The sequence below is a fragment of the Bubalus kerabau genome, chromosome 6 (genome assembly GCF_029407905.1).
Source record: "Bubalus kerabau isolate K-KA32 ecotype Philippines breed swamp buffalo chromosome 6, PCC_UOA_SB_1v2, whole genome shotgun sequence".
Classification (NCBI taxonomy): domain Eukaryota; kingdom Metazoa; phylum Chordata; class Mammalia; order Artiodactyla; family Bovidae; genus Bubalus; species Bubalus kerabau.
In genome coordinates this window covers 16,647,214-16,670,206 of record NC_073629.1, presented here as the reverse complement: position 1 = coordinate 16,670,206, position 22,993 = coordinate 16,647,214, and the positions used below count along the sequence as shown (strand labels likewise).

The 22,993-nt window shown below is 51.4% G+C and overlaps 2 protein-coding genes across 9 annotated transcripts in view; one reads left to right on the top strand and one right to left on the bottom strand.

Annotated features, from left to right (window-relative positions):
* TDRD10 (tudor domain containing 10) overlaps positions 1–12,854 on the top strand; it is a 53,227-nt gene extending 40,373 nt beyond the window's left edge. For 2 of the 6 annotated variants that reach the window (XM_055584129.1, XM_055584134.1), the window contains 8 exons: positions 1,415–1,483; positions 4,192–4,234; positions 4,757–4,847; positions 5,219–5,366; positions 5,604–5,749; positions 5,983–6,137; positions 12,174–12,244; positions 12,441–12,854. In XM_055584129.1, coding sequence (XP_055440104.1) covers positions 1,415–1,483; positions 4,192–4,234; positions 4,757–4,847; positions 5,219–5,366; positions 5,604–5,749; positions 5,983–6,137; positions 12,174–12,244; positions 12,441–12,473 — 756 coding nt within the window. In that variant the 3' untranslated portion in view covers positions 12,474–12,854. Of the gene's footprint in view, positions 1–1,414; positions 1,484–4,191; positions 4,235–4,756; positions 4,848–5,218; positions 5,367–5,603; positions 5,750–5,982; positions 6,138–7,206; positions 7,962–12,173; positions 12,245–12,440 lie in introns of those variants that run through there. The other 4 variants (XR_008715558.1, XM_055584130.1, XM_055584132.1 and 1 more) reach the window with 4 other exon arrangements.
* A 1,705-nt stretch (positions 12,855–14,559) lies between these two features.
* On the bottom strand, positions 14,560–22,993 carry UBE2Q1 (ubiquitin conjugating enzyme E2 Q1). Of its 3 annotated transcripts, none has more exons than XM_055584140.1 (13): positions 22,555–22,984; positions 20,227–20,331; positions 19,788–19,892; positions 19,136–19,186; positions 17,499–17,639; positions 17,201–17,285; positions 16,874–16,934; positions 16,588–16,678; positions 16,418–16,476; positions 16,287–16,335; positions 15,913–16,008; positions 15,507–15,573; positions 14,560–15,054 (listed from the first exon to the last, which is right to left on the bottom strand). In XM_055584140.1, exons 1-13 carry the CDS (start codon positions 22,879–22,881, stop codon positions 15,023–15,025), a joined length of 1,269 nt encoding a protein of 422 aa, XP_055440115.1. In that variant the 5' UTR covers positions 22,882–22,984; the 3' UTR covers positions 14,560–15,022. The 3 variants fall into 3 exon arrangements, with proteins under 3 accessions (XP_055440115.1, XP_055440117.1, XP_055440116.1); XM_055584142.1 differs by lacking the exon at positions 22,555–22,984 and adding an exon at positions 21,125–21,265; XM_055584141.1 differs by lacking the exon at positions 15,913–16,008 and having other exon boundaries at positions 22,555–22,993.

Below are 22,993 nucleotides of genomic sequence, written 5' to 3'. Positions count from 1 at the left end.
ATGCCTGCGGGTTTGCCTTCTCAGTTCATTCGGGCCTCTGCTCAGCTGTCACGCCCTCCCCCACGCTTGCCCTCTTGTCCCCTCTCCTTGCCTTGTGAATCTTCTTTGCCCTTATGGCCGTCGACCTTATACTTCTTTGTATACTTCTTGTCTCCTGCCCGCACCAGAGTGTGAGCTTTGTGATGGCTGTGTCCAGAACGAGCGCATTGTATAAATATGCGTGGAGTGACTCGGTGTAGCTCCCCAAGGTCAAGGCCTGTGTCTGTTCTCTTTGTCCCTCTGTGCCCAGCACATAGAAACGCAAGAAGTGCAAGGTGGTACTGGGTGGCGGGAAAGCAGTTGATGGTTAAAGCTCTAAGTTTTAAATTTCCACTAGGATATGCCCGTCAGGGAGCTCCAGGTGTGGTTCCCCCGGTAGAGCCAGGACCTTAAAAGTGATGGTCCAGGGTGGACGCAGCAGGCCAAGGGTGCGGCAGTGACAATCCCAGGGAGGCCACCGCTATTCTGAGTGTCACACGAGGCCGGTGCCCCCAGCCCCCAGAAGCCTTCTGGCCACGGACCTTTGTGTGCCCCGTGACTTCCCTTCCACTGCTGGGACTTCCCTGCATGCTTCTGGAGCAGGCCACCTCTTGGAACGCTTGGCCAGCTGGTAGCAGTGTCCCAGAACAAAGTAGACCATTAACAGCTGTTGACCGGGGCGTAGAGTTGCTGTGTTTGTGGCAACACCAGAGCTTAATGAAAATGGGCTGGTTTGGCAGTTCCTGAGGTGTTACCTCGGTTGCTGCAGCTTCTAGGCGGCCACTTCTGTGTTATGTATATCCTGAAATTTGAAGTTTGAGTGTCTGCTCTGGTGGTTGGATGACAATTGTATAGATTTTCCTCTGAAACTGAATTTCACAAACTGACAACATAGGCTTGTTATGTTTATATCTCTCAAATCATGAGGGAATAATAATTAGACCTGGAATGGTTTTCAGTGTTTCTGTATTAATAGTAATTTTTAGCTTGACACCCCTGCTGATAATTGGTTCTTGAGATTGGTATATGAAACTGCCTTGCTAAGTGCTAAGTCACTTCAGTCGTGTCTGACTGTGTGACCCTATGGACTGTAGCCCGCCAGGCTGCTCTATCCATGAGCATTTCCCAGACAAGATTGCGGGAGTGGGTTGCCATTTCCTTCTCCAGAGGATCTCTCTGACCCAGGTATTGAACCTGCATCTCTTAAACATCTGTCTCCTGCATTGCCAAGAAAGTTCTTTACCACTAGCGCCACCTGGGAAGCCCTATTCAAATAAAAAGGCAGCTTCCGTCTATGGGGTCGCACAGAGTCGGACACGACTACAGCGACTTAGCAGCAGCAGCAGCAGTGCTTGGCTAGAGGAGAGTTTTTAACACTCACTTTGCTTTGTCGTAGGTTAACAGAAGGCAATGGCAACCCACTCCAGTACTCACGTCTGGAAAATCCCATGGATGGAGGAGCCTGGTAGGCTGCAGTCCATGGGGTCGCTAAGGGTCGCTCATGACTGAGCGGCTTCACTTTCACTTTTCCGTTTAATGCACTGGAGAAGGAAATGGCAACCCACTCCAGTGTTCTTGCCTGGAGAATCCAGGGACGGGGGAGCCTGGTGGGCTTCTGTCTGTGGGGTCGCACAGAGTCAGACACGACTGAATCGACTTGGCAGCAGCAGCAGCAACAGCAGGGGCAGAATGATTTCACGTGGAGATTTTATCTAGGCTCCCTTGGTTGACTGTGCTTGTTCGCCTTCACGGAGGGCTCACTCTGCGGGCTCTGTAATGATTGCTTTGCTGTATGAACCTGTTTAAACCCAGCAATAGGTGCTGCTACTCTCCTGTCCTGTGGACGAGACGCCAAGGAACCAAGCCAAAGTTAAGGAGCTCGATCCTTAAAGTTCTCTATCCAAGATTGGAGCCCAATCTGACTCCAGAACCTGCACTTTTAGCCTCTCTGTTTTAAAATTCTATTTATTTATTGGCTGCATTGGGTCTTTGTTGCTGTACTTGGGCTTTTTTCAGTTGCGGTGAGCAGGGTCTACTCTGGTTGTGGCCCAGGGGCTTCTCATTGCGGTGGCTTCTCTTGTTGCGGAGCACGGGCTCTGGGGTGTGCAGGCTTCAGGCACTGTGTCGCCTGGGCTTCGTTGCCCTGGGCATGTGGCATCTTCCTGGACTGAGGACTGAACCTGTGTCCCCTGCATTGGCAGGTGGACTCGTAAGCTCTGGACCATCAGGGAAGTCCCTTAACCTCTCTTCTATTTATCAAGCATCTGTTTTGTGTCGTGTCCTGAACAGATGCTGACCAAAGTAGATCCTCACATCAGGTATGATTCATGGTATTGAAGAGGAAACCAAGGTTTATATTAAGAATTTGCCCCAGTTCATTTCTCCTTCCTCCCTCCTCCTTTCTCTTTTCCTTCTGTCTCTTTCTCTCACATATATTTACTTAACATGTCTCAGACACTGTTCCCTGAGGTTTCCTTGGCCATGAAGGTAGTTGTCAGAAGAGAGATGTGGTTCACATCAGGCTTAAATTCCAGTGGAAATACACATACAGTAAACCTGTAAAAAAGTGAATAAATAAGAAAATGCCCTCCCCCCCCCCCCCCAAAAAAAAGAGGAAAAAGAAAATGTTAGATAGTATTACCAACCAGGGTTCTTGGCCTCCTTAATCAGTAGAAATTGATTAGAGGCCAGACAAGAAATTCAGGCAAGGTTTTACTGGGTCCCCCTCTGCAGCAGCACCAGGAGGGAAAACGAGCACCAAGCTCTCTTGCTAGTTCCCAAGGCGGGCTCAGCTGGGTCCTTACATGGGGTGAGCAGGGAGGGGCGTGTCCAGGGCTCAGGCCAGAGAGGTGGCTTCGGTGGTGAGCCCATGCCTTTGTGCACGGGGCAGGTACAGCACCCTGCTTTTGCTCCCAGTCTTCAGAAGTGGCACTGGGTTTTGGGTTTCCCATCTTTTTCGTATCTTGTCGTCCATGATTCTCCCTGACTGCACACGTGCGCAGTTATTTTTAGTCCCTTAGAGTTTCCTTGGATTTTATTGTTGGAGGAGACATTTGTCCGGGTGTGAGCACTGCAGCAGAGGGTCCCAGGCCCCAGCCTGTCTCAGTAGGAAGAAGCAAACGTAGAACTAAAATGAGGTGAGGTGATGCAGAGGAGAGGGGCCACAGAAACGGCCCTTAGGGTTCCTCTCCGTGAGGAAGTGACGGCTGAGATCTGGGTGTAAAGTCAGCCAGCCATGGGAAGACCAGGGAAAGAACATGCTAGACAGAGGGACTGCCTGCACACGCCTCAAGGGTAAGTGGGCAGAGCAGAGGTCAGTGCGAGGAGGGTGGATCATGTGGCCTTGGCGGGCCCACGTGGGGACTTTGGGTTTTCTCTGTAAGCACAGTGGGAAGGTGCTTGGTGGCCGCAGTAACAGGGGCAGAGAGAGTGGGGTGGGGTGGTTTGGGTGGTGAGAGGATGAGGGGGTCCCCCACATCCAGTTGCTTCCAGTTTTCTCCTGATGAAGAGGCAAGTTCACAGGGTGGGTGTTGGGTGGGAGGTGTGGAGGGTTTGAAGAGCGGAGGGGGTGAGGTGTCATCCATTGGAGGGAAGGAAGGAAACTCACTAGGGGCTTATGGAAGGATTGTGGCGTGTCCACTGGAGAACAGCGGCCGTGTGTGTTCTCTGGCAGCGGGGGGTGTGGGGGAAGCAGGAACATAGCCGGGCAGGCAGATCTGTGGGTGTAACCAGGGTGGGGGGTTTCCAGATCAGGACGGTCGACAGAGGGAAGCCAGTGTGGATTGGGGGCTGCAGGTCTGTAGTCTGTCTCCACCCAGGCCTGCTCCAGAGTAGCCATCCCTACCCCTTTCTCCTCCTCTTTCCCGGAGAGGTGCCCACAGGGGCCTTGGGGATAAGCAGTGTTGGGCTTCTGTGCCTGCAGGTCCTGGTGAGCATTCCTGGCAGCATGCCCTCCCTCCCGCTCCCTGCTCCTGAACCTCCTGTCTTTACTTGGCTCAGGATCCCCTGAGAGAATGGAGAAAGCGGGGTTGGGGGTCCCCAAAGTCAGCTGAAGCCTGTGTCAGTCCAGGGGCTGTTGCTGGTCTCATCCGAATCCACTTGGAGAGACCCAGTATGTAAACAGTGAGATGAACACCGCCATGTCTGAGTGATGCCTTTCCTCTTTCTCCCTAGATTTCAGAGAAGGCCTCTGCTCAAGGATTTGCTGGAACCACTGGTGAGATTCCCCAGCTGCCATCTGTTCCCAGGACGTGTCTTTGCAGCTCCCGATTTACCTCTCCCAGCCTCCTTTCAGCTTTGTCCCGCATTGACCCCTCAGTGTGGAAAATATTTTTATTCCTCTAGGATGCCTTCTTTTTTTTTTTTAAGATTTTTTTTTGATGCAGACCATTTTTAAGGTCTTTGTTGAATTTGTTACAACATTGTCTCTGTTCTATGGTTTGGTCGCTTGGCCACGAGGCATGTGGGATTCTAGGTCCCCAACCAGGGACTGAAAACACACTCCCTGCAGTGGCGGGTGAAATCCCAGCCACTGGACCACCAGGGAGGTCCCTGGGATGCTTTGTTGACGAAAGATCATCCAGCACACCCTCCCCTAGAGGGTCTAGAGGCTGAGACCGGGCAGGATGTAGCTTCACCACCCATCTCATCCTACCTCTGAGGTCTCTTGAGGGGGAGGTGGGGGGCAGCCCTCTGAGACCGCCCTGGTGCCTCCAGGACTCCACTTTCTGTCTTCCAGCTTGTCCACAGCTCACTCCTAAAGCTTCTGGTGAGCCCTGTGAGACAGAAAAATCCAAGACAAGCTTCTTTGCAGTTCCCATGGAAATGAGGTGAGCGGAGGTGTAGAGGCCACCAGCAAATGGCAATTGCAGACGTCTGCTCTGTCCCTAGAGGGTGGGGGCAGGGATGGTATGGGGGTGGGGAATCAAGTTTTCAGAACTCCTGCATCAGACCCAAGCACTAAGGCTGTGACCCACCGTGACTTACAAAGTCCGTCTCCTTTTCTGTATGGTGATGGCCTGGGACTCTCCCCATCCTGGATGCCCTGAAATCAGAGTGTCCGGGGCACTTGTCTTGTCCCCACCCTGGGGAGGGCCACAGCCCTCTTGTCAAGGTGACTCTCCTGCCCAGCATCCCCAGGACAGGCGGTCAGATTGTTCTGTGTTCACCTTCTTCCCTCTGTTCCCTGCCCTTTGCACAGAGGGTCCTTCTTGGTGCTGCTCCTAAGGGAATGTTTCCGAGACCTGGGCTGGCTGGCCACCATCCCCAGCATCAGCGGGGAGGTGGGGCTGTTGGTGACCAGTACTGTCCCTCAGACCCCCTTCTTCTGGGCCATGCACATCACTGAGGTACGGGCTTATTGGTGGTCCTCTGGGGCTTGGATCCCTCCTCGTGCGGCCCCCCCTGGGGTGAGCATCCACAGGGGCCGTACTTGGATCCCTGGTTCGGCCTCAGTCTCTCTCCCACCTCGTACCTTGGGTTCCCTTGGGGTGGATCAGTGGTGCTGATGTAACAGGTGATTCCTGCCAAGACAGACGTGTGATACAGGCAGGCAGCGAGGCCGGCGGCCTTTGTACTGTCCACAGACACTGCAGCAGAACATGCAGGCCCTGTTCAGCGCCCTGGCCGAGGCGGAGGAGCAGCAGCCCTACCTGCATGACTCAGCGGTGCGGCGCGGGACGCGCGGTCTGGCCGAATACCACCTGGGCGATTACGGCCCGGCCTGGAACAGGTGTGTGCCGGGCAGGGCTGGAGGCTTGCCTCTCCATCTTGCAGACTCCCGTGTCTTTGCTGCTGCTGCTGCTGCTTCTCTCAAGATCATTCCTGTGATCACCTCTCCACCCAAGGCGGGGAACAGCATAGGAAGCTCTCTCTCCTCCTAGCCCAGAGCTTCCAGCCCTCTCCATGAAGACTGCTTTGTGTGCCACCAGGTGGGACAAACCTCTTCTCCCTCCCTCTGGCCAGGTGCTGGGTGCTGGACCGCGTGGACTCCTGGGTGGTGGTCATGTTCGTGGATTTTGGCCGATCGGCCACCATCCCTGTGCAGTCCCTGCGCACCCTGGACAGTGATGACTTCTGGACCATCCCCCCGCTGACTCAGCCCTTCATGCTGGAGAAAGGTAAGGCGCCCTCCACCCTCCTCCAGAGGACCCCAGGGACGGTAGATGCTGCGCGTTCCTCCGGGCACCTGAGCGGGAATGGCTTCTGCGTAGGGGCAGCCAAGGCCCTTGGGATGCCTTCCCTTCAGGCTCAGTTGTTCTGGTCTCACCCTAGTTTTCAGCATCTGCCCCTTGCCGAGCGTTCTGGAGAATTTGGTTTTCATACCTGGTCTCTCCGAACAACAAGATCTGGGAGGGGACCTCAGGTGCTGCCTGAAGGCTGGGTTCCCTGGGTGTGGGGGGGCAGGCCTCCCACTCTTGCTTCTGCCGAAACTGCTCAGCTGCCATCTATTTCATGTACATTGAGTTTCGCTTAAGATTTCTTCAGAGAGGGATTCTTTGTAGAAGAAAAGTGGTATTTGAAGACCACTGATAGGGGTTAGAGCAGTGGACTCAAGGTTGTTCCCTGATGTGATGTTTATCATTTTATTTTTTTTAATTGAAGTATGATTGACTTACAGTATTGTGTTAGTTCCAGGTCTACAGCAAAGTGATTCAGTTATTTGCTGCTGTTGTTCAGTTGCTGTCGTGTTTGACTGTTTGTGACCCCATGGCTGTGGCATGCCAGGTCTCCCTGTCCCACGCCATCTCCCAGAGTTCACCCAAGTTCATGTCCATTGAGTCAGTGATGCCACATCCGACTCTCTCATCCTCTGTCACCCTCTTCTCCTTTTGCCTTCAGTCTTTCCCAGCATCAGAGTCTTTTCCAATGAGTTGCCTTTTGACCAACTCAGGTGGCCAAAGTATTGGAGCTTCCAGCTTTAGCATCAGTCCTTCCAGTGAGTATTCAGGGTTGATTTCACTTAGGATTGACTGGTTTGATCTCCTTGCTGTCCAGGGGACTCTCAAGAGTCTTCTCTAGACCACAGTTCAAAAGCATCAATTCTTTGGCATTCACCTTTCTTTATGGCCCAACTCTCACATCCATAGTGGAAAGACCATAGCTTTGACTCTACGGATCTTTGTTAGCAAAGTGATGTCTTTGCTTTTTAATATGCTGTCTAGGTTTGTCCTTTAATATGTTATCTAGCCTTCCTTCCAGGGAGCAAACGACTTTAATTTCATGGCTGCAGCCACCATCTGCAGTGATTTTGGAGCCCAAGACGACAAGAAAATCTGTCACTACTTCCACTTCTATTTGCCATGAAGTAATGGGACCAGAAGACTCTTGAGAGTCCCTTGGACTGCAAGGAGATCCATCCAGTCCATTCTGATGGAGATCAGCCCTGGGATTTCTTTGGAAGGAATGATGCCAAAGCTGAAACTCCAGTACTTTGGCCACCTCATGCGAAGAGTTGACTCATTGGAAAAGACTCTGATGCTGGGAGGGATTAGGGGCAGGAGGAGAAGGGGACAACAGAGGATGAGATGGCTGGATGGCATCACCGACTTGATGGACGTGAGTGTGAGTGAACTCTAGGAGATCTGGGAGATGAACAGGGAGACCTGGCGTGCTGTGATTCATGGGGTCGCAAAGAGTCGGACACGACTGAGCGACTGAACTGAACTGAACTGAATGGGACCAGGTGCCATGATCTTAGTTTTTTTAATGTTGAGTTTTAAGCCAGTGTTCTCACTCTCCTCTTTCACCCTTATCAAGAGGCTCTTTAGTTCCTCCTTGCTTTCTGTCATTAGAGTGGTATCATCTGCAAATCTGAGGTTGTTGATATTTCTCCCAGCAATCTGATTCCAGCTTGTAACTCATTCAGCCCAGTGTTTCACATGATGTACTCTGCATATAAGTTAAATAAACGGGGTGACAATATACAGCCTTGTCTTACTCCTTTCCCAATTTTGAACCAGTCAGTTGTTCCATACAGGGTTCTAACTGTTGCTTCTTAACCTGCATACAGGTTTCTCATGAGACAGGTAAGATGGTCTGGTATTCCCGTCTCTTTAAGAGTTTTGAAATTTGTTATGATTCACACAGTCAAAGGCTTTTGTGTAGTCAATGAAACTGAAGTAGATGCTTTTCCAAAATTCCCTTGCTTTCTCTGATCCAACGAATGTTGGCAGTTTGTTCTCTGCTTCCTCTGCCTAAACCAAGCTTGTATATCTGAAATTTCTCGATTCAAGTACTGCTGAAGCCTTTGAAGGATTTTGAACATAACCTCACTAGCATGGGAAGTGAACGCAATTGGACAGAAGTTTGAACATTCATCAGTGCTGCCCTTCTTTGGAATTGGGATGAAAACTGACTTTTTCCAATCTTGTGGCCACTGCTGGGTTTTCCAAATTTGCTGACATATGGAGTGCAGAACTTTAACACCATCATCTTTTTGTATTTTAAATATCTCAGCTGGAATTCCATCACTTCTACTAACTTAATTGGCAGTAAGGCTACCTAAAGCCCACTTGACTTCACATTCCAGGATGTCTGGCTCTAGGTGAGTGACCACACCATTGTGGTTATCTGCATCATCAAGACCTTTTTTGTACAGTTCTTCTGTGTATTCAGTTTTATGTGTGTGTATTTATATATGTCTTTAAGTTTCTTTTCCATAAGAGGTTATTACAGGATATTATTCACTGTAGTTCCCTGTGTATGCATGCTCAGTCATTTCAGTCGTGTCTGACTTTGAGACCCTGTGGATGGTAGCCTGCCAGGCTCCTCTGTCCATGAGATTCTCCAGGCAAGAATACCAGAGTGGGTTGCCATGCCCTCCTCCAAGGGATCTCCCTGACCCTAGGGTGAAATCCGTACCTGCCTGTGTCTCCCGCATCGCAGGTGGGTTCTTTACCCACTGAGCCTCCTGGGAACCCCCATAATTCCTTGTGCTATATTTTAAATCCTTCTGGTTTACCTGTTTTACATATAATGGTTCAGTTCAGTCACTCAGTCGTGTCCAACTCTTTGAGACCCCATGAACCCCAGCACGCCAGCCTCCCTGTCCATCAGCAACTCCCGGAGTCCACCCAAACCCATGTCCATCGAGTCGGTGTTGCCATCCAACCACCTCATCCTCTGTCGTCCCCTTCTCCTCCTGCCCCCAATCTTTCCCAGCACCAGGGTCTTTTCCAGTGAGTCGGCTCTTCACATCAAGTGCTTTGTTAATTCCATACTCCTAATTCATCCTTTCCCCACCCCGTCGGTAACCATAATTTTGTTTTCTGTGTCTCTAAATCTGTTTCTGTTTTGTAAATATTTTCATTTGTTTTATTTTTTAGACTCCAGTTATAAGTGATATCACATAATATTTGGCTTTCTCTATCTGACTTCCCTTAATATGATAATCCCTAGATCCATCCCTGTTGCTGCAGATGGCGTTATTTCATTCCTTTTCTGTGGTTTCTTGGTCCACTCCTCTGCTGATGGACACGTAGGTTGCTCTCATGCCTTGGCTATTATAAATCCTGCTCCTGTGAACTTCAGGGTGCGTGTATCTTTTATTTATTTGGCTGTGCTGGGTCTCAGTTGGGGCTTGTGGGATCTTTTCAGATGCAGCAGTGAACTCTTAGTAGCAGCATGCAGGAAGGATCTAGTTCCCTGACCAAGGATCAAACCTGGGCCCCTGGCATTGGGAGTGTGATGTCTTAGCCCCTGAACCCCCAGGGAAGTCTCTGGGGCACATGTATTGTTTTGAGTTGGGAGTTTTTGTTTTTTTCTGGATATATGCCCAGGAATAGGATTGCTCAATCATATGGTAACTCTATTTTTAGTTTTTTAAGGAACCTCCATACTGTTCTCCAGGGCTTCCCAGGTGACTCTGTGGTGAAGAATCCGTCTGCCAAGGCAGCAGACACAAGTTCGATCTCTGGGTGGGGAAGATCCCCTGGAGAAGGAAATGGCAACCTACTCCAGTGTTCTTGCCTGGGAAAATCCCATGGACAGAGGAGTCTGGCAGGCTACAGTCCAGGGGTTCCAAAAGAGTCGGACAGGATCTAACAACTAAATGACAACAACAAATACTGTTCTCCATAGTGGCCGCGCCAATTTATATTCCCACCAACAGTACAGGAGGGTTACTTTTTCTCCACATTTATTATTTGTGAACTTGGTGAAGATGGCCATTCTGACTGGTGTGAGGTGATAGCTCATTGTGGTTTTGATTTGCATTTCTCTAGTAATTAGCTATGTTGAGCATCTTTTCATGTACCTATTGGCCACCTCTGTGTCTATTCAGGTCTAATGCCCATTTAAAAAATAATTTGATTTATTCAGTTATTTTGGCTGTGCTGAGTCTTTGTTGCTGCGCAGGCTTCTCTCTCGTTGCGGCAAGTGGGGGCTACCCTCGCTGTGCGCCCGCTTCTCATTGTGGTGGCTTCTCTTGTGGTGGAGCGCAGGCTCGAGGGCGCATGGTGCTCAGCAGCTGCAGCACGTGGGCTCAGCAGCTGCAGTTCCCGGGCTCTAGAGCACCGGCTCAGTGGTTGTGCATGAGCTGAGTTGCTCTGCAGTGGGTGGGATCTTCCTGGACCAGGGATGGAAACCATGTCTCCTGCATTGGCAGGCAGCTTCTTTACCACTGAGCCACCAGGAAAGCCCCTAATGCCCATTTTTTATTGGGTGGTTTGTTTTTTTTTTTTGGTGTTGAACTGTATGCACTGTTTGGTTTTTTTTTTTTTGAAATTAACCCCTTGTTGGTTGCATCATTTGCCAGTATTTTCTCCAAGTCTGTCCGTTGTCTTTTTGTTTTATGGTTTCTTTTGCTGTGGAAAAGCTTTTAAATTTGATTAGGTTCCATTGGTTTATTTTTGCTTTTATTTCTCTTGCCTTGCGAGACTGATCTAAGAAAATATTGCTATGATTTTTGTCAGAGACTGTTTTGTGTTCTCTTCTAGGAGTTTTATGGTGTCATGTCTATGCTTAAGGTTTTAAACCACTTCGAGTTTATTTTTGTACATGATGTGAGGGGTTGTTACTTTAGATCTGGACACCTGTGGGGCCTCAGTTCTGCAACCTTGAAATGGAGAGGCCACTTCTTTGCCCTGGCTTTTCTCGAGACTGGGGTTTAAGTGAGATGTGAAAGGGTGAAAGAATGCTTTAAGGGCCTGAGGAGAAGTGGATGTGAAGAAACACACACACACACAAACTAAGATGGAAAAGCACCTCCAGCAAGTGCAGCGCCAAGCCTCCCTGCTAGGCATATGGGCTTGTGCCCAGCGGTGAGGGGGCACCACCCAGAGGTCGCCTTGGGTCATTGCATGAAGAGGCTCAGCTTGGGGACTCACACAGCAGACAGGGCTGGGGAGCTTCTTGTAGGCCAAACCTGACTGCCCTGGTGTTGGAGGGTAGCCTAGAGTAAGGAGCCCCCTGCCCTCTAAGAGCAGCTCCAAGCCTGTCAGAGCGGCCAGAGTGTGCAGCCCAGATGGGGGGCTGCTCAGCTCTCATGTGGACTGTGGTCCTGAGGCCGGGTGGGCAGGTGTACAGTTTTATGGATGGGGAAAGGAAGGCTCAGAAAAATGAAAGGGACTTCTTCATGTTTCATAGTAAGAAAACAGCCTGGGTGAGGGTAGAACTGAGGTCTACCCCTTGATATGAGCCAGTTGCATGCATACAAACAGCCCCAGAGTGTGGAGGGGTGGGAATGGCATGAGCTGAGTAAGGGCAGACTGGATAAAGGCGAGTGTCTGACCAGCGCCCTGCCCTGCCTTGTCCCAGCAGGTAGGAATGCTCGCTCGTCATGGTATAAAGGCTCTCTGTCTTTCAACTTCCATCTCTCCAGCCAAAACTCAGAGCAGAGTTGAGTGAACCGTTTTCTGTCCCCAGAATTTCCATTAGGAAATGTGCAATCTCAGATACCCGTAATCATTTTAACAAGTATAATGCTTCCTTTTATGTGCTCTCACTTTGCCCTCCCCCTCTCCTCCCTCTTCAGTGCTGATTATCTCACGTTATCCTGGCAGCTGGAAGCGAGCTCTGACTAGCAGAGACTTGTCCGCATGAATTGGTCTGCAGCCAGAACCCTTTCCTGCAGCCCCAGCCTCTCACTTCTCTCCCTTGCTCCTCCTGCCGGACCAAGAAATACCAAGGTTTTGTTCTTGAATTTTGTTTTGCAGGTATTTTGAGTTCAAATCAGGTTATCCATCACATCCTCAAAGGGAAAATCACTGGTGCTTTGAACTTGGAGGTAACGGCCCTGTGTCTACTGTTTCTTCCCTCCCACCCCAGGGTCTCAGCTGCAGCCACCCCCCGGCCTCGGCCTGGATGCTGCATATTTACCTGTCATTCCTGTAGAGGAAGCAACCTGAAGTTGTCCAGGGGTTGGGTGGACTGCCTGGGGGGACGGCCCTTCCTTCCCACTCAGATTTTCTCTTTCTCTCCAGTCACACATCCTGAAGTTTGAAGAGTTTGAGTGACGTGGCTCCGATCAGCATGTTCCCTCTCCTGTCTAGATTCTACCCACCCTGCCCTTTCACTCTTGAGGCCTTGGGGGTGCCCAGGACTGATTGGATACCCCTTTGCCTTCCCCAGCTCACTTCTCAATGTGTCGTGTGTCTTCACTGCGAACATTTGAACCAAACAGGGAAGCTTCCATGAGGTTGGAAGTCTGATGTAGCCAGTGTATTTTTTCCTTTTTTTTTTTTGTAACCCCAGAGCATGATATAAGTTGCCCTGACAGATTCTGGAGAATGAAGGGGCCCACTGCTTAATTTTCCTGGCATTCCATCATAGAATCAGGCAGGGAGATCTAAACATTGATCTGTTGACTTGGTGAATAAATGTTGGCATGCTTCACATTTGGGGTGACTGATTCCTATCTAGCCACCACCCCCCCAACCCTGCCCTCTAAAACTGAAGCCACAGACTGGGAGCTGCCGTGTGCCAGCTATTCAAACCTTGTGTGGGACATAGATGTATACTTGCATAAGATAAGTTTCTTTTCTCTTCGCCTTCTTGGTAGACAGAACACTGGTTCCGGATGATGTGGCCTTTTTTTTTTCCCTTAACCATCTAACTTCACTAGGAGCCTAACGTAAGGTCATAGAAAGGACTGCTAGGTTTGATGAGAAAAGTGGAAGATCTTCTTGGAGAGTTGCTGTTTATATAGCTATAGCGCACAGGAGCTGGGGCTTCCCTTTACATCAGGCGAATGTGACCCCCCCATTCTTTCTTTAAATAATAATTTGATTAGAGCCAAACTATTTAAATAATTTTATTTGTTCCATCCTTTGGTAGATGAGAAAAATACATTACAAAATACATCGTACAGAGGACAGCTCCCAGCACACATAACTAAAAACACAGCCTATAGTACGTTCCAGCCAGGGCTGGTGATAAGTTCAGAGAAAAGGCAGAGGCCTTGAGAACTAGGTCTCAGCTCCATGAAATGAGTTTTCCTGTGGGTGCCTGCCCTCTTTACCTCCACCTCAGCATAAATGAGCACCCTGTACCAGGTGGGTGTGGTAGGGTTAGAGCAGCATTGAGCGGTTCCGGTGAACTCTGCGTCCACCTGAAGCAGCAAGACATGAAAATCCCTTAATTGGGGGCCGGGGTGGGGGAGTGACCAAAGTTAGAATAGCTGTGTCAAAGTGTACAGAACTCTGGCAGCCTAGAGGTTTCAGATGGCTGTGCCGAGTCTGAGCTAAGACACACCCTCACTTGGCCACCCCGTCTCTGGCGGCTGTCACCATCCGGTCCGCAGGCAGGTTCCAGGAGGCTGTCTCTGCCCCCGCGCGAGCTCACGGACCAGGAGGGGCAGGCGGCACCGCTGTACTGACACAGCAGGACAGACCCAGCGCCGACAGGTCAGCTCATGGACCTGCCTCCACAGCGGTTCTGAGCCTGAGCGGGGCCCACAGGTAGGCAGACCAAACCCCTTGAAGCTAATCCTCTCCAGTAGGACCCACGTTATCAAAGTGCCTTACAAGAATTCAGTCTCCAAGCCCAACAACTTACTTCAGAGCTCTGCCTGACTTCTCTGTTAAGCATAAATGAAGCAACAGACAAGAGCAGCAGCAACGGAGCTTCCAACCACTGCCCTTCAGTGCAGTGGGAAGGGGGACCAGTGAGCGAGAATGGTAGCTACACAGCCTGTTGCTGAGATCAGAAGGACCACATGCATGCCTGAGACTGTGGCCCCAGCCCTGAAAAGTAGTTCTGTGAAGCAGCCTCTTAGGCCTCCTCGTTATTTTTCTTAGAAATTTGAAAACATCTGTGACTAGAAGGCTTTAAAGAATAAGGGTCATCATTTCAGCCTGCTTTGTGGTTCAGCAGGCCAAGCTCTGCCTTCCCAGGGGTGCAAGACTGGTCACTCCAGAGCCCTTCAGGCTGCGGCAGGCATGTACTTCAGCTCCACCTTTCTCTGGCTTCAGCAGTGAAGTGCAGCCCCTCATGGCTCCCAAAACCACAGTGAACCTGGTACCCCTCCCCTCACTGCTCAAGGAATTCAGGGGACGGACGAAGGGTAAGCTAGGAAAATAAAGATGAGTCAAAACCAGCGTCTTCAAATTAACAAACTGTAATTGTTTTCCCAAAGATACATTTTTTTTTCATACACATCCATCATACACTGTAACCAAAAAAAGCAGTGTACATGAAATAAGAGAAAATAAATTAAAAATCCATAGCATAGGTAAGGAGGCTCTAGTCTGGAGCACAGCTGAGTTTCCAGCAATATAAGGAGGCTCGAAAGTTTCTTTTATAAGAATGCCTGCTAGCAAGGGTTCCAGCCAGGTGTTGGTTGGTCTGTCAGTCAGTCTTGAGTACTTGAAACAGTTCTGTGTGTGTGTGTGTGTTTTTCCTTAGCGTTTAGAATAGCCATCATTGTCCTGCAATAGGCAGAGCTATCACGTCCAGGAAAAATGAGGGAGGGAACCACAGAGGCAGCGTGAGATCCAAATACAGCATTCAAAGGTAATTGGTCCAGTGGTGCCTGGGGAAGGAGGAAGGGGATGGCACTCCCGGGTTAGCCATCTTCCTTCGGGGGTGTGTACCAGCCTGCAAAGCAATGAAGAGAACGGTGAGGTGGAAGCTGTTTTGCCCACCCTCCTAGCCCTAATCACTGAAAACGTCTCCAGGATCAAAGGTGAAAAGATCCTGAAAAGGGCTTCCTGGTGCAGGGAGAAAAGCTATACGGGCAGCTGAGGAACTGCCTACTTGGAAATTGTAAGGAAAGGGAGAATGATGCTCCGACCCTGAGATGACACCAGTGAGCAGTGGGCAGGTGGGGCGGCGCCCAGTCTACCTGTGCCCTGACCGCCACTGGCTTACTGGAGGAGAGTGGCGCACGCTACCCTCCACACCTCACTGAATTCCCTGGGCAACAGGGACAGGTGCTGCGCTAACAGGTGGAAAAGGCTCAGAAACCGAAAGGGGTTCTTGCTGCTTAGCCGGATGGAAACCTTGGGCTTGGCAAAGGTCCGAATCTCAAGTCGTGGCTCCAGCCTCACCATTTTTTTCGTGGATCTGCACCAAGGACTTGTAGGACTGCTGTGCTCTTGTCAGACTGTATTGAGACTGGGGAGAAGAAGCCACCAGATCAGGCCACCAGCCAAGGCCGGCTGTGGCCTTGTTGCCGCCCAGAGACCCAGCTCCCAGCGCTGCGCTCTACTCACAGACTAAGTACCCTCCACCTGGGAGGTCCCCACAGGGTACAATCCCCTAGCTTTCCCTTTCCAGACCTGCACCCTCCCTAGAGTCTTAGGCTGCCCTGAGGCCAAGGCCCTGCTGTGCCCCCACCGCAGAACACTAGGCCCACTGGCTGATGCTGCGGCTCAGCCCCACTGTGGCCTCCTCGTGGCCTGAAGTGTATACAGCTCCCGCCAGCCCCACCAGGCCAGGGTCTGGGCTCCTTACTTTGTTGGCTCCAAACTGCACTCGTGCTTTTCCCTTCACCAGTGTGGCACTGATCTGCATGATCACTGACTCTATCGAGTAGGCACTGCTCCAGCCCTAAGTAACAATGTGGGCAGGGTAAACGAGTCAGCGGACTTTCCAGAGAAACCCGATGCTTGTTCTCCAGAGAGCAGCTGCAGCCATGGAAGGGCCCCTGCCCTGCACTCCCAGAACAGCCATCACCCATTTGCCCAGGTCAGTGGGTGCGGGCCCTGCCAGGCAGAATGAAAGGGCCATTTATGCCCATCACCCAACCCTTGGTGGAGGGGTAAGGGGTAAAGGTCAGCCTAGCCCTGCCCAGGCCAGCCAGGCAAAAAAATGAGAGACAGGCTCACCTGCTTGGTGAGAAGTTCCATGCAGATGGCACCTCCACCCAGAACATACCTGCAGAAGAAAGGTTAGTTAGCTGTGCCTGGCAGAAGCTCCCCAGCCCTTCTTCACCCTCTGCCCTTGCTGAGCCACTCACCCTCCAGAGAGGACTGGAGACACAACCCTGACAAACGGCGGGTCAAAGGGAAAGTTATCCTGAGGGAGAGACGGAGGCAGCCATCAGGGAGGGGAGGTCAGGGCCCTCTGCAGGACTGGAAGGTGGAAAGGATACCTAGGCCCGGGAAGGACTGGAAAGGAAGGACTTACTTTAAAAGAAAAGTTAAGTAGGATGAAGTCGGCTCCTTCTTTCTCTTTGAGGATCTGGAGATCGTTGTGCAAAGCGCTGTCCTGGTCAACTCTAGGAAGCAACCAGTTTAGGCTCAGCTCTGGGTCTAAGTCAGGAGCCTTGAGGCTCCCACTGCCCCTGGGGCAAGCAGCAGAGGGCCAAGCCACTGCCCACACCCGCTCCTGGGACAGCTGGCCCTGGAGACTCCCACCACGGTGACTGCACTCACTACTCAACTTCCTTTCCAGCCCCACAGCCGCCACTTACTTGAGGAGTTTGACATTCCAATCATACAGACTGTCATTCACGAGTTCGACTGCGTAGTTTCCTGAAGGAGGGAAGAAGAAGGATGTCATCAGATGATGGTCCAAGTGGTAAGCAGGACCTGATGCAGATCCCTCTCCCAGGCTGAGAAGAAAAAAAGGTCAAAGGCTCCAGGTTCATCCCACATAGACATGCATCCCATCTAAGCCACTATGAGGGGTGTTCCGTCCTTGGCCTAAAAACTTGGTCAGCATCCACGTATCTGCTGCCGCCACCATGTCCTCCTTTCTGAAAAGCTTGCGTTCAGACCCCGCTGTGAGGCAAACTTACCACCTTTGAAACTCTGTGATCGGTATATATCCCTGAGCTCCTTCATCAGCCGGTCAGTAGCCTGCACCGAGCCAGACACCGCACCCTACACAGGAAGCAGGGAGGACAGGGCGTCTCATGGCCAGGTGCTGGACTAGCCAGGCAGGCCGGCAGCGTGCCCCGCGGCTAGGCGAGGATGAGGCGCGCCGATAACCCGCCCCGAAGAGGATGCTGTTCCCGCCTGACACCCGACAGCCTACCACCTCCCAACCAGCACCAGCCAACCCCTCCGCCCAGCTTCCCCCTAGAGGGCACGTACATTTAAGTAATCTTGCCTCTGGTTCTTTTTAATTTTCTCTAGTATGGCCAAGTTTTCTTTTCCGATGCCGTCATCTTCAGATTTCTTGCCCTCAGCTGGCTCTTCCTCTTTCATTTCATAGTGATCTAGGTCTTCTGTGTCCTAGGGGCATGTGTGGGGTAGGAGTGGGGTAGAAGAAAGAAACCAACACGCACTGTGGAGAAGGGCCTTTCCCTTCCCCAGTCCCATATGACTTAGAGCTGCAGCTGGAGGAAGACAGACAGCTGCACTCTGTCTGGAGCCGAGTGAGTACACTACCCTTTCCACTGCTGGAAAGCTCCCAGCCCCACTCCCTTCACAATCTAAAAGACGAGGCAAATCTCTCCTATCCAGTTCTCAAGCTGCAGGGCTACGAAAAGGTCTAGGGAAAGCAAGCAGAGACTCGGCTTTCTTATTCCCTAGATGTACCCTGCCCCAACTATCCCTACAGCTCTCCCTTGGCAGCACAAACTCTTCCTTAATTCCTAGAATGACTTTGGCCTGACACTGCGACTCAAAGCTCATGTTTCATCAGGTGACTTCTGTACCCAGGAGTTCCCAGGACTCCAGGTCTAAGGGAGAAACCTCCTGCCTTCCCAAGTGCAAGGACTGAGTAGGTAGGCAGAGGCACCCACTGCCAAGATGGAAATAAGGAAGGGGGTCCAGAATGCAGAGGGCAGAGGTCAAGAACAGAACCAGCCCCTATTCACCCTGCTCCAAGTGAGGAACTAGTTCACTGTACATGGGGGAGCAGCCCCTATCAGCCAGACTGGAGTGCTGTCTGCGGTCTGACAGGAGAATGTTTCATGTATCCTGGGCCCTTTGTGCAGCTTAAGACCCTAACAAACTTACAGAAATTGCAGATCGTAGGATGTTAATTCAGTGCAGAGAAACAAAGTTATCATGATCTCCTCGGGCAGAATGTGGTGATACTAATTTCCTAATTATTCTGTTAGTTGCTGGGATGCTAGACACACTAGCTCATTTAGTTCTTACACCACCATGCCATTATTTTATCATTATCCCCATACTACAAATGAGAACGCCGAGGTCCAGGTGAGGCTGTCATGCCCACAAAGTCATACAACTCTTAACAGAACTAAGATGCACATCAAATTTGGTCTGGCTCTGAAGTTCAAGTTCTTAACCAAGTTGTTTTTAGAGAATATCACCAAGTACTTAGCATCTATGTACGGAATGGAGCCTTTCACATGCAATGCCTTATTTAATCTTAGAGACAACCCTATGCAGTAGATATTAACATCCCATTTTATAAATAAGAAAACTGCAGAAGTAGTACCTTAGTGGAATAGGTAAAATCCCCGAATTGAGCGAGCCGGGAGATAGAGGATGCAAGCTCAGGTCTGCCTACAAAGCCATCCGCGATTAACATAGTGACTATTTAGTGTAAACAGATTTGCACTTGTCTCTCTTCAGTGGTTGGACATGGGTGCCCTGTCTCCTCTACTACACCGCTGTTCCCCCAGGTCAGTACAGCTGTCTTTATTCATTTGGTATTTCTCTCTCCCCAGTCTACACTGGAGCTCTGTACATAGCAGGCTCTCGATGCTGCTGACCAAAACAAAGTCCTACCAGTACCGTCTTGGGTAGAAGCCTACCTCAGGCATCTCTTCATCTTCATCTTCTGAAGACACATCTTCCTGTGTACACTGCAGTGGGGAGGGAAAAGATGGAGGTCAGACCCTGGTGGCTTCCTAGAATGCAGCCTCTGACCTACTCCCCTGAGCCTCTGGGTCTGGAAGCTGTGCACCTGCCCATAAGGCTTCCAGCCTCTCCACCAGTCAGAACTGCGTGGAAGCAGCAGTCCAGGGAATGACTTCACTGCCAGTCCACTACACGCCAAACAACAAGAGAAGCACAGTGGCTGTTTCTGCCACCTAACTCACAAATCCCAGTTTAATCTCCCCAAGAACCCCTTTACTCAATCATCTCTAGACTGAACTGCATTCTTGGATCTTAACAAGGGGCCTCAGTCCCCAATGGTTAACCTACTGCTAATGGTAAAAATCCCCCCGAAGGATGACCTTGCCCAGGAGAGAGAGTTTGATCAGGGGGGTGAAGTTACTGGTGCCCCATTTAGCTGGATTCTGAACATCTGGAGGAGAGGCCAAGAGTCATGATATGTGTACATGTCTGGAGTAGTGCTGGAGAGAAACTTCTGCAGGTTCATCTCAAGTAACATGTATTTCCTGAGTGCTGTTTGTGGGGGTAACTCTGCGTAAAAGGGTTCAAAGCCCCTCAGGTGCTCACCTGCTCGGCTGGCAAGGGCTGATCCAGCATCTCCACATCTGGATGCTGAGGGAGGTTATAGAGTTTACACAGGTCGGAGATGATCCTCTTCAGATGCTGCAATAGCTGGGGTAGGGGATCACAGTGACATCAAACATTCCTTCCCCACCCCAATACCGACAGGTACACGGGTGAGCTCTTATCTCAGCCCCCGAATTGGTACCTAGTTCTCTGGAACTCACAGACCCCAGGGCTGTGGGGAAGAGCTTACGGGACGAATCCTGGGGCAGGTGCAGGGCTCTCCCTCTGGCTTCAGGAAGCAACTCCCCCAGGACGTCTGCCTCAAATGTTCAGGCTACTGCACCACCCACTTTCCAGACACACGTTTCACAGGATGTTTTCATGGCATGGGTCTCACAGGAGGAAATGCACTCCCTCCTCAACACCTTGGCCCCCTCACCAGAGTATTCCCTTTCTTTATGTCCACCAGCCTCTCCAAGACAGCAGCCAAGTTAGGGTCATCGGACTCCACTGACCAGATGGGGGGCACCGCAGGGTATGACTCCTAAGGGAGAAAGAGCAGGGAGGGCAGTCAAGACGGGAGACTCTGGGGAAAGCTAGATCTTGCCTGCCTTCCATGCCCCGAGACTTCCAGTCCCTTTGCTCTTCACCATCCGCCCCCTCCCCCCAACACACACACACAAGCCCAGCTCAGCAGGCAGGTTCCCAACAAATCCCAAACCAGGAGAAAAAAGTCCCTGGGATGACCCCTTCCAAGAAGCCTGGTCCTTTTCTTTCAAGAGTAAACATCAGAGAAGCAGCACAGCCAAACTGTGCTGAGGATGAGTATGGTTTCCTACCTCCTGTGTTGCCTCAACAAGCTCCAGACCTTAAGTTCTCCCACACCCAACACCCAGGCCTCCGACCCTCCCTAATCAGTGGAGGAAAGGATCGCCTCATCACAATCACACTGGCAGAAAAAAAACCAGAGACCACAGATTACTTTCATTTTAGCTAGGGACGGAGAAATTAAAAGCTAGATTATGTCTCTAAACCCTGAAAGTAGAAGGGTGGCAGGAAGAATCTTCCCACTCCACTCCTAACAGAACGCCTCAGAGGCCACTTCTCCCCACCTCTCCTTTAGGAACCTGCCACCCTCTCAGTCCAGGCGTAGGCTGTAGGGCTCCACATGGCAGGCTGGGAGAAAGAAGCCTACGCTGCTAACATTCCCAGCATTCTTGAGCCGTGGTGCCAAATGCAGCCTGACCAGACTCCCCCTCTGCCCAAATCAAGGGGGCCAGTTCAGGCCAAGTCTTCTTTATAGTGGTCACAGGAGTCTCAGAATCTTCTAAACTAACCTCTTTCCAGGGACAAACAGTAGATGGCCTCTGGCAACTGGGAAGGCAAGCAGAAGGGGGCAAACCTACCCTTAAGGAATTGAAAGCATAATTCAGGTAAGGAATCAATCCCAGAAGTTTCCACATAGGAGGCCAAGGGAACCTCCTAAAAAGGTCTTAAACTCTGCCACTGCTCTAATCCTCAATGCTGGAGGAAAACAAATTATCAAAGATGCTCAAGTTGTCGGCTCACAGAGCCACACCTAGTCCTTCAATCTCGACTTTTTAGTATGAAAAAAGTGAGAGAGGAAAATGGAACACGTGAGTTTTGGTGGGGCACCATCCAACCCAAGCTGAGGCTTGCCTCACCAAACCTTGACCTGGTTTGATGCAAGAAAAGGATAGTAAACAAGAACCATGTGAATTGAATTCAGGCCCCCAAGTGCCACACAATTCACAAGTCTGTCTTTCTCCAGACTACTCCCACTTGCAGTGTACCTGCCTGGATAAAGTACTGTCCCCTGGCTCGCGACCTGGTACTCCCAGCAGGGCCAACACTACATCAGGTGGGATCAATCCTTTTAAGTGCTATACCATGCAGTATCAGGTATTCCCAGATTACCAGACACCAACCCTATTCACAGAATGTTTGAGGATAGCCTAGGTAGAAGATGTGTAAGGTGTTTCCCAGCCCCGCACACCTAGGATGGAATGATGCTCACTGGGAGAAAAGGAACTGTTAGCACTCAGAACAAATGAGAGTGCCCTTGCACATCCCCATCATCACCAGGAAAGGTAACAACTCAGGGCAACTGGAGATATCCACAGGGAACGGGATGGGAGTGGCAGCTACCAGCTGGGGCAAAAGGAGGCGAGTTAGAGGTTACACCAGAATAAAAGGCAATCCAAAGGAAAGGAAGCAAAGGGATCAGTGAATTGCCAACTATCACTGGTAAAATTCAGAGAGGAAGAGGGACTGAATGACAGACACCTGGGCAGGGATCTCACAGGTGGCAACGTCCTAAATCAAAGGTACTGCTGAGAAGGGGGAAATCACTGAAATCGACACAATTCCAAGCCAGGTCCTACCAGCTGAAGTCAATGAAGAGGCCTGGAACCTTGAGATGGGAGGCGGGGAAGAGGGGCATTCCCAGGTGTCAAGAAAAGTCGTGAAGTAACCAAAATGAGCCAAAATTATGAACCTTGCGATGTGGGTGGGTAATGGAAAGGGGTAGTCGAGGCGCCATATGTCAGGGTGTCCCTGACTATGAAGGGTAGAGATTCTGGGTCCACGGCAGAATCTCAAGCGTCAGAAACAAGTGCAACCTGAAGAAAAAGAGCCGAACCCCGACAGGGGATTCGGCCACCCAGGTCTTTCGAGAGCAAAAAGCTGTGTGGGGTGAGTCCCAGACAAGAGGACCCCAGAGACGCGCACGCGAAGGGGGCCTCACCGTGATGTTGCAGTGGATGCGGACGGGATCCCCAGGCACCGACCCCCGTGGGGGGAGATGCGGTCCGGGCGCGGCCCCCGCCCCGGCCCCTCCGGCCCCAGCCAGCAGGAACTCGCAGCTCAGCTCGTCCAGGCAGGCGCTGGCAATGCGGAAGCGCTCGTGGCCGCGGTGGAAGATGGACTCTAGCAGCTTCAGCTCCCGCCTCAGGCAGGGCCCCGGCCCCGGGCCCCCCCCCGGGCCGCCCCCGGCCCCCGGCGCCGCCCCCTGGCCCCCCAGCTGCTGCCCCGGCCCCGGCTGCTGCTGCCCCTGCGGCTGCGGCTGCTGCATCCTCCGCTCCGCTCCGCTCCGGGGCCGGCGGGCCGGGAGCCTCCGGCCTCCGCTCCGGGCTCCGCCGCCGCCGCCGCCGCCGCCGCGGTCCGCACTTCCTGATCCCCCCTTC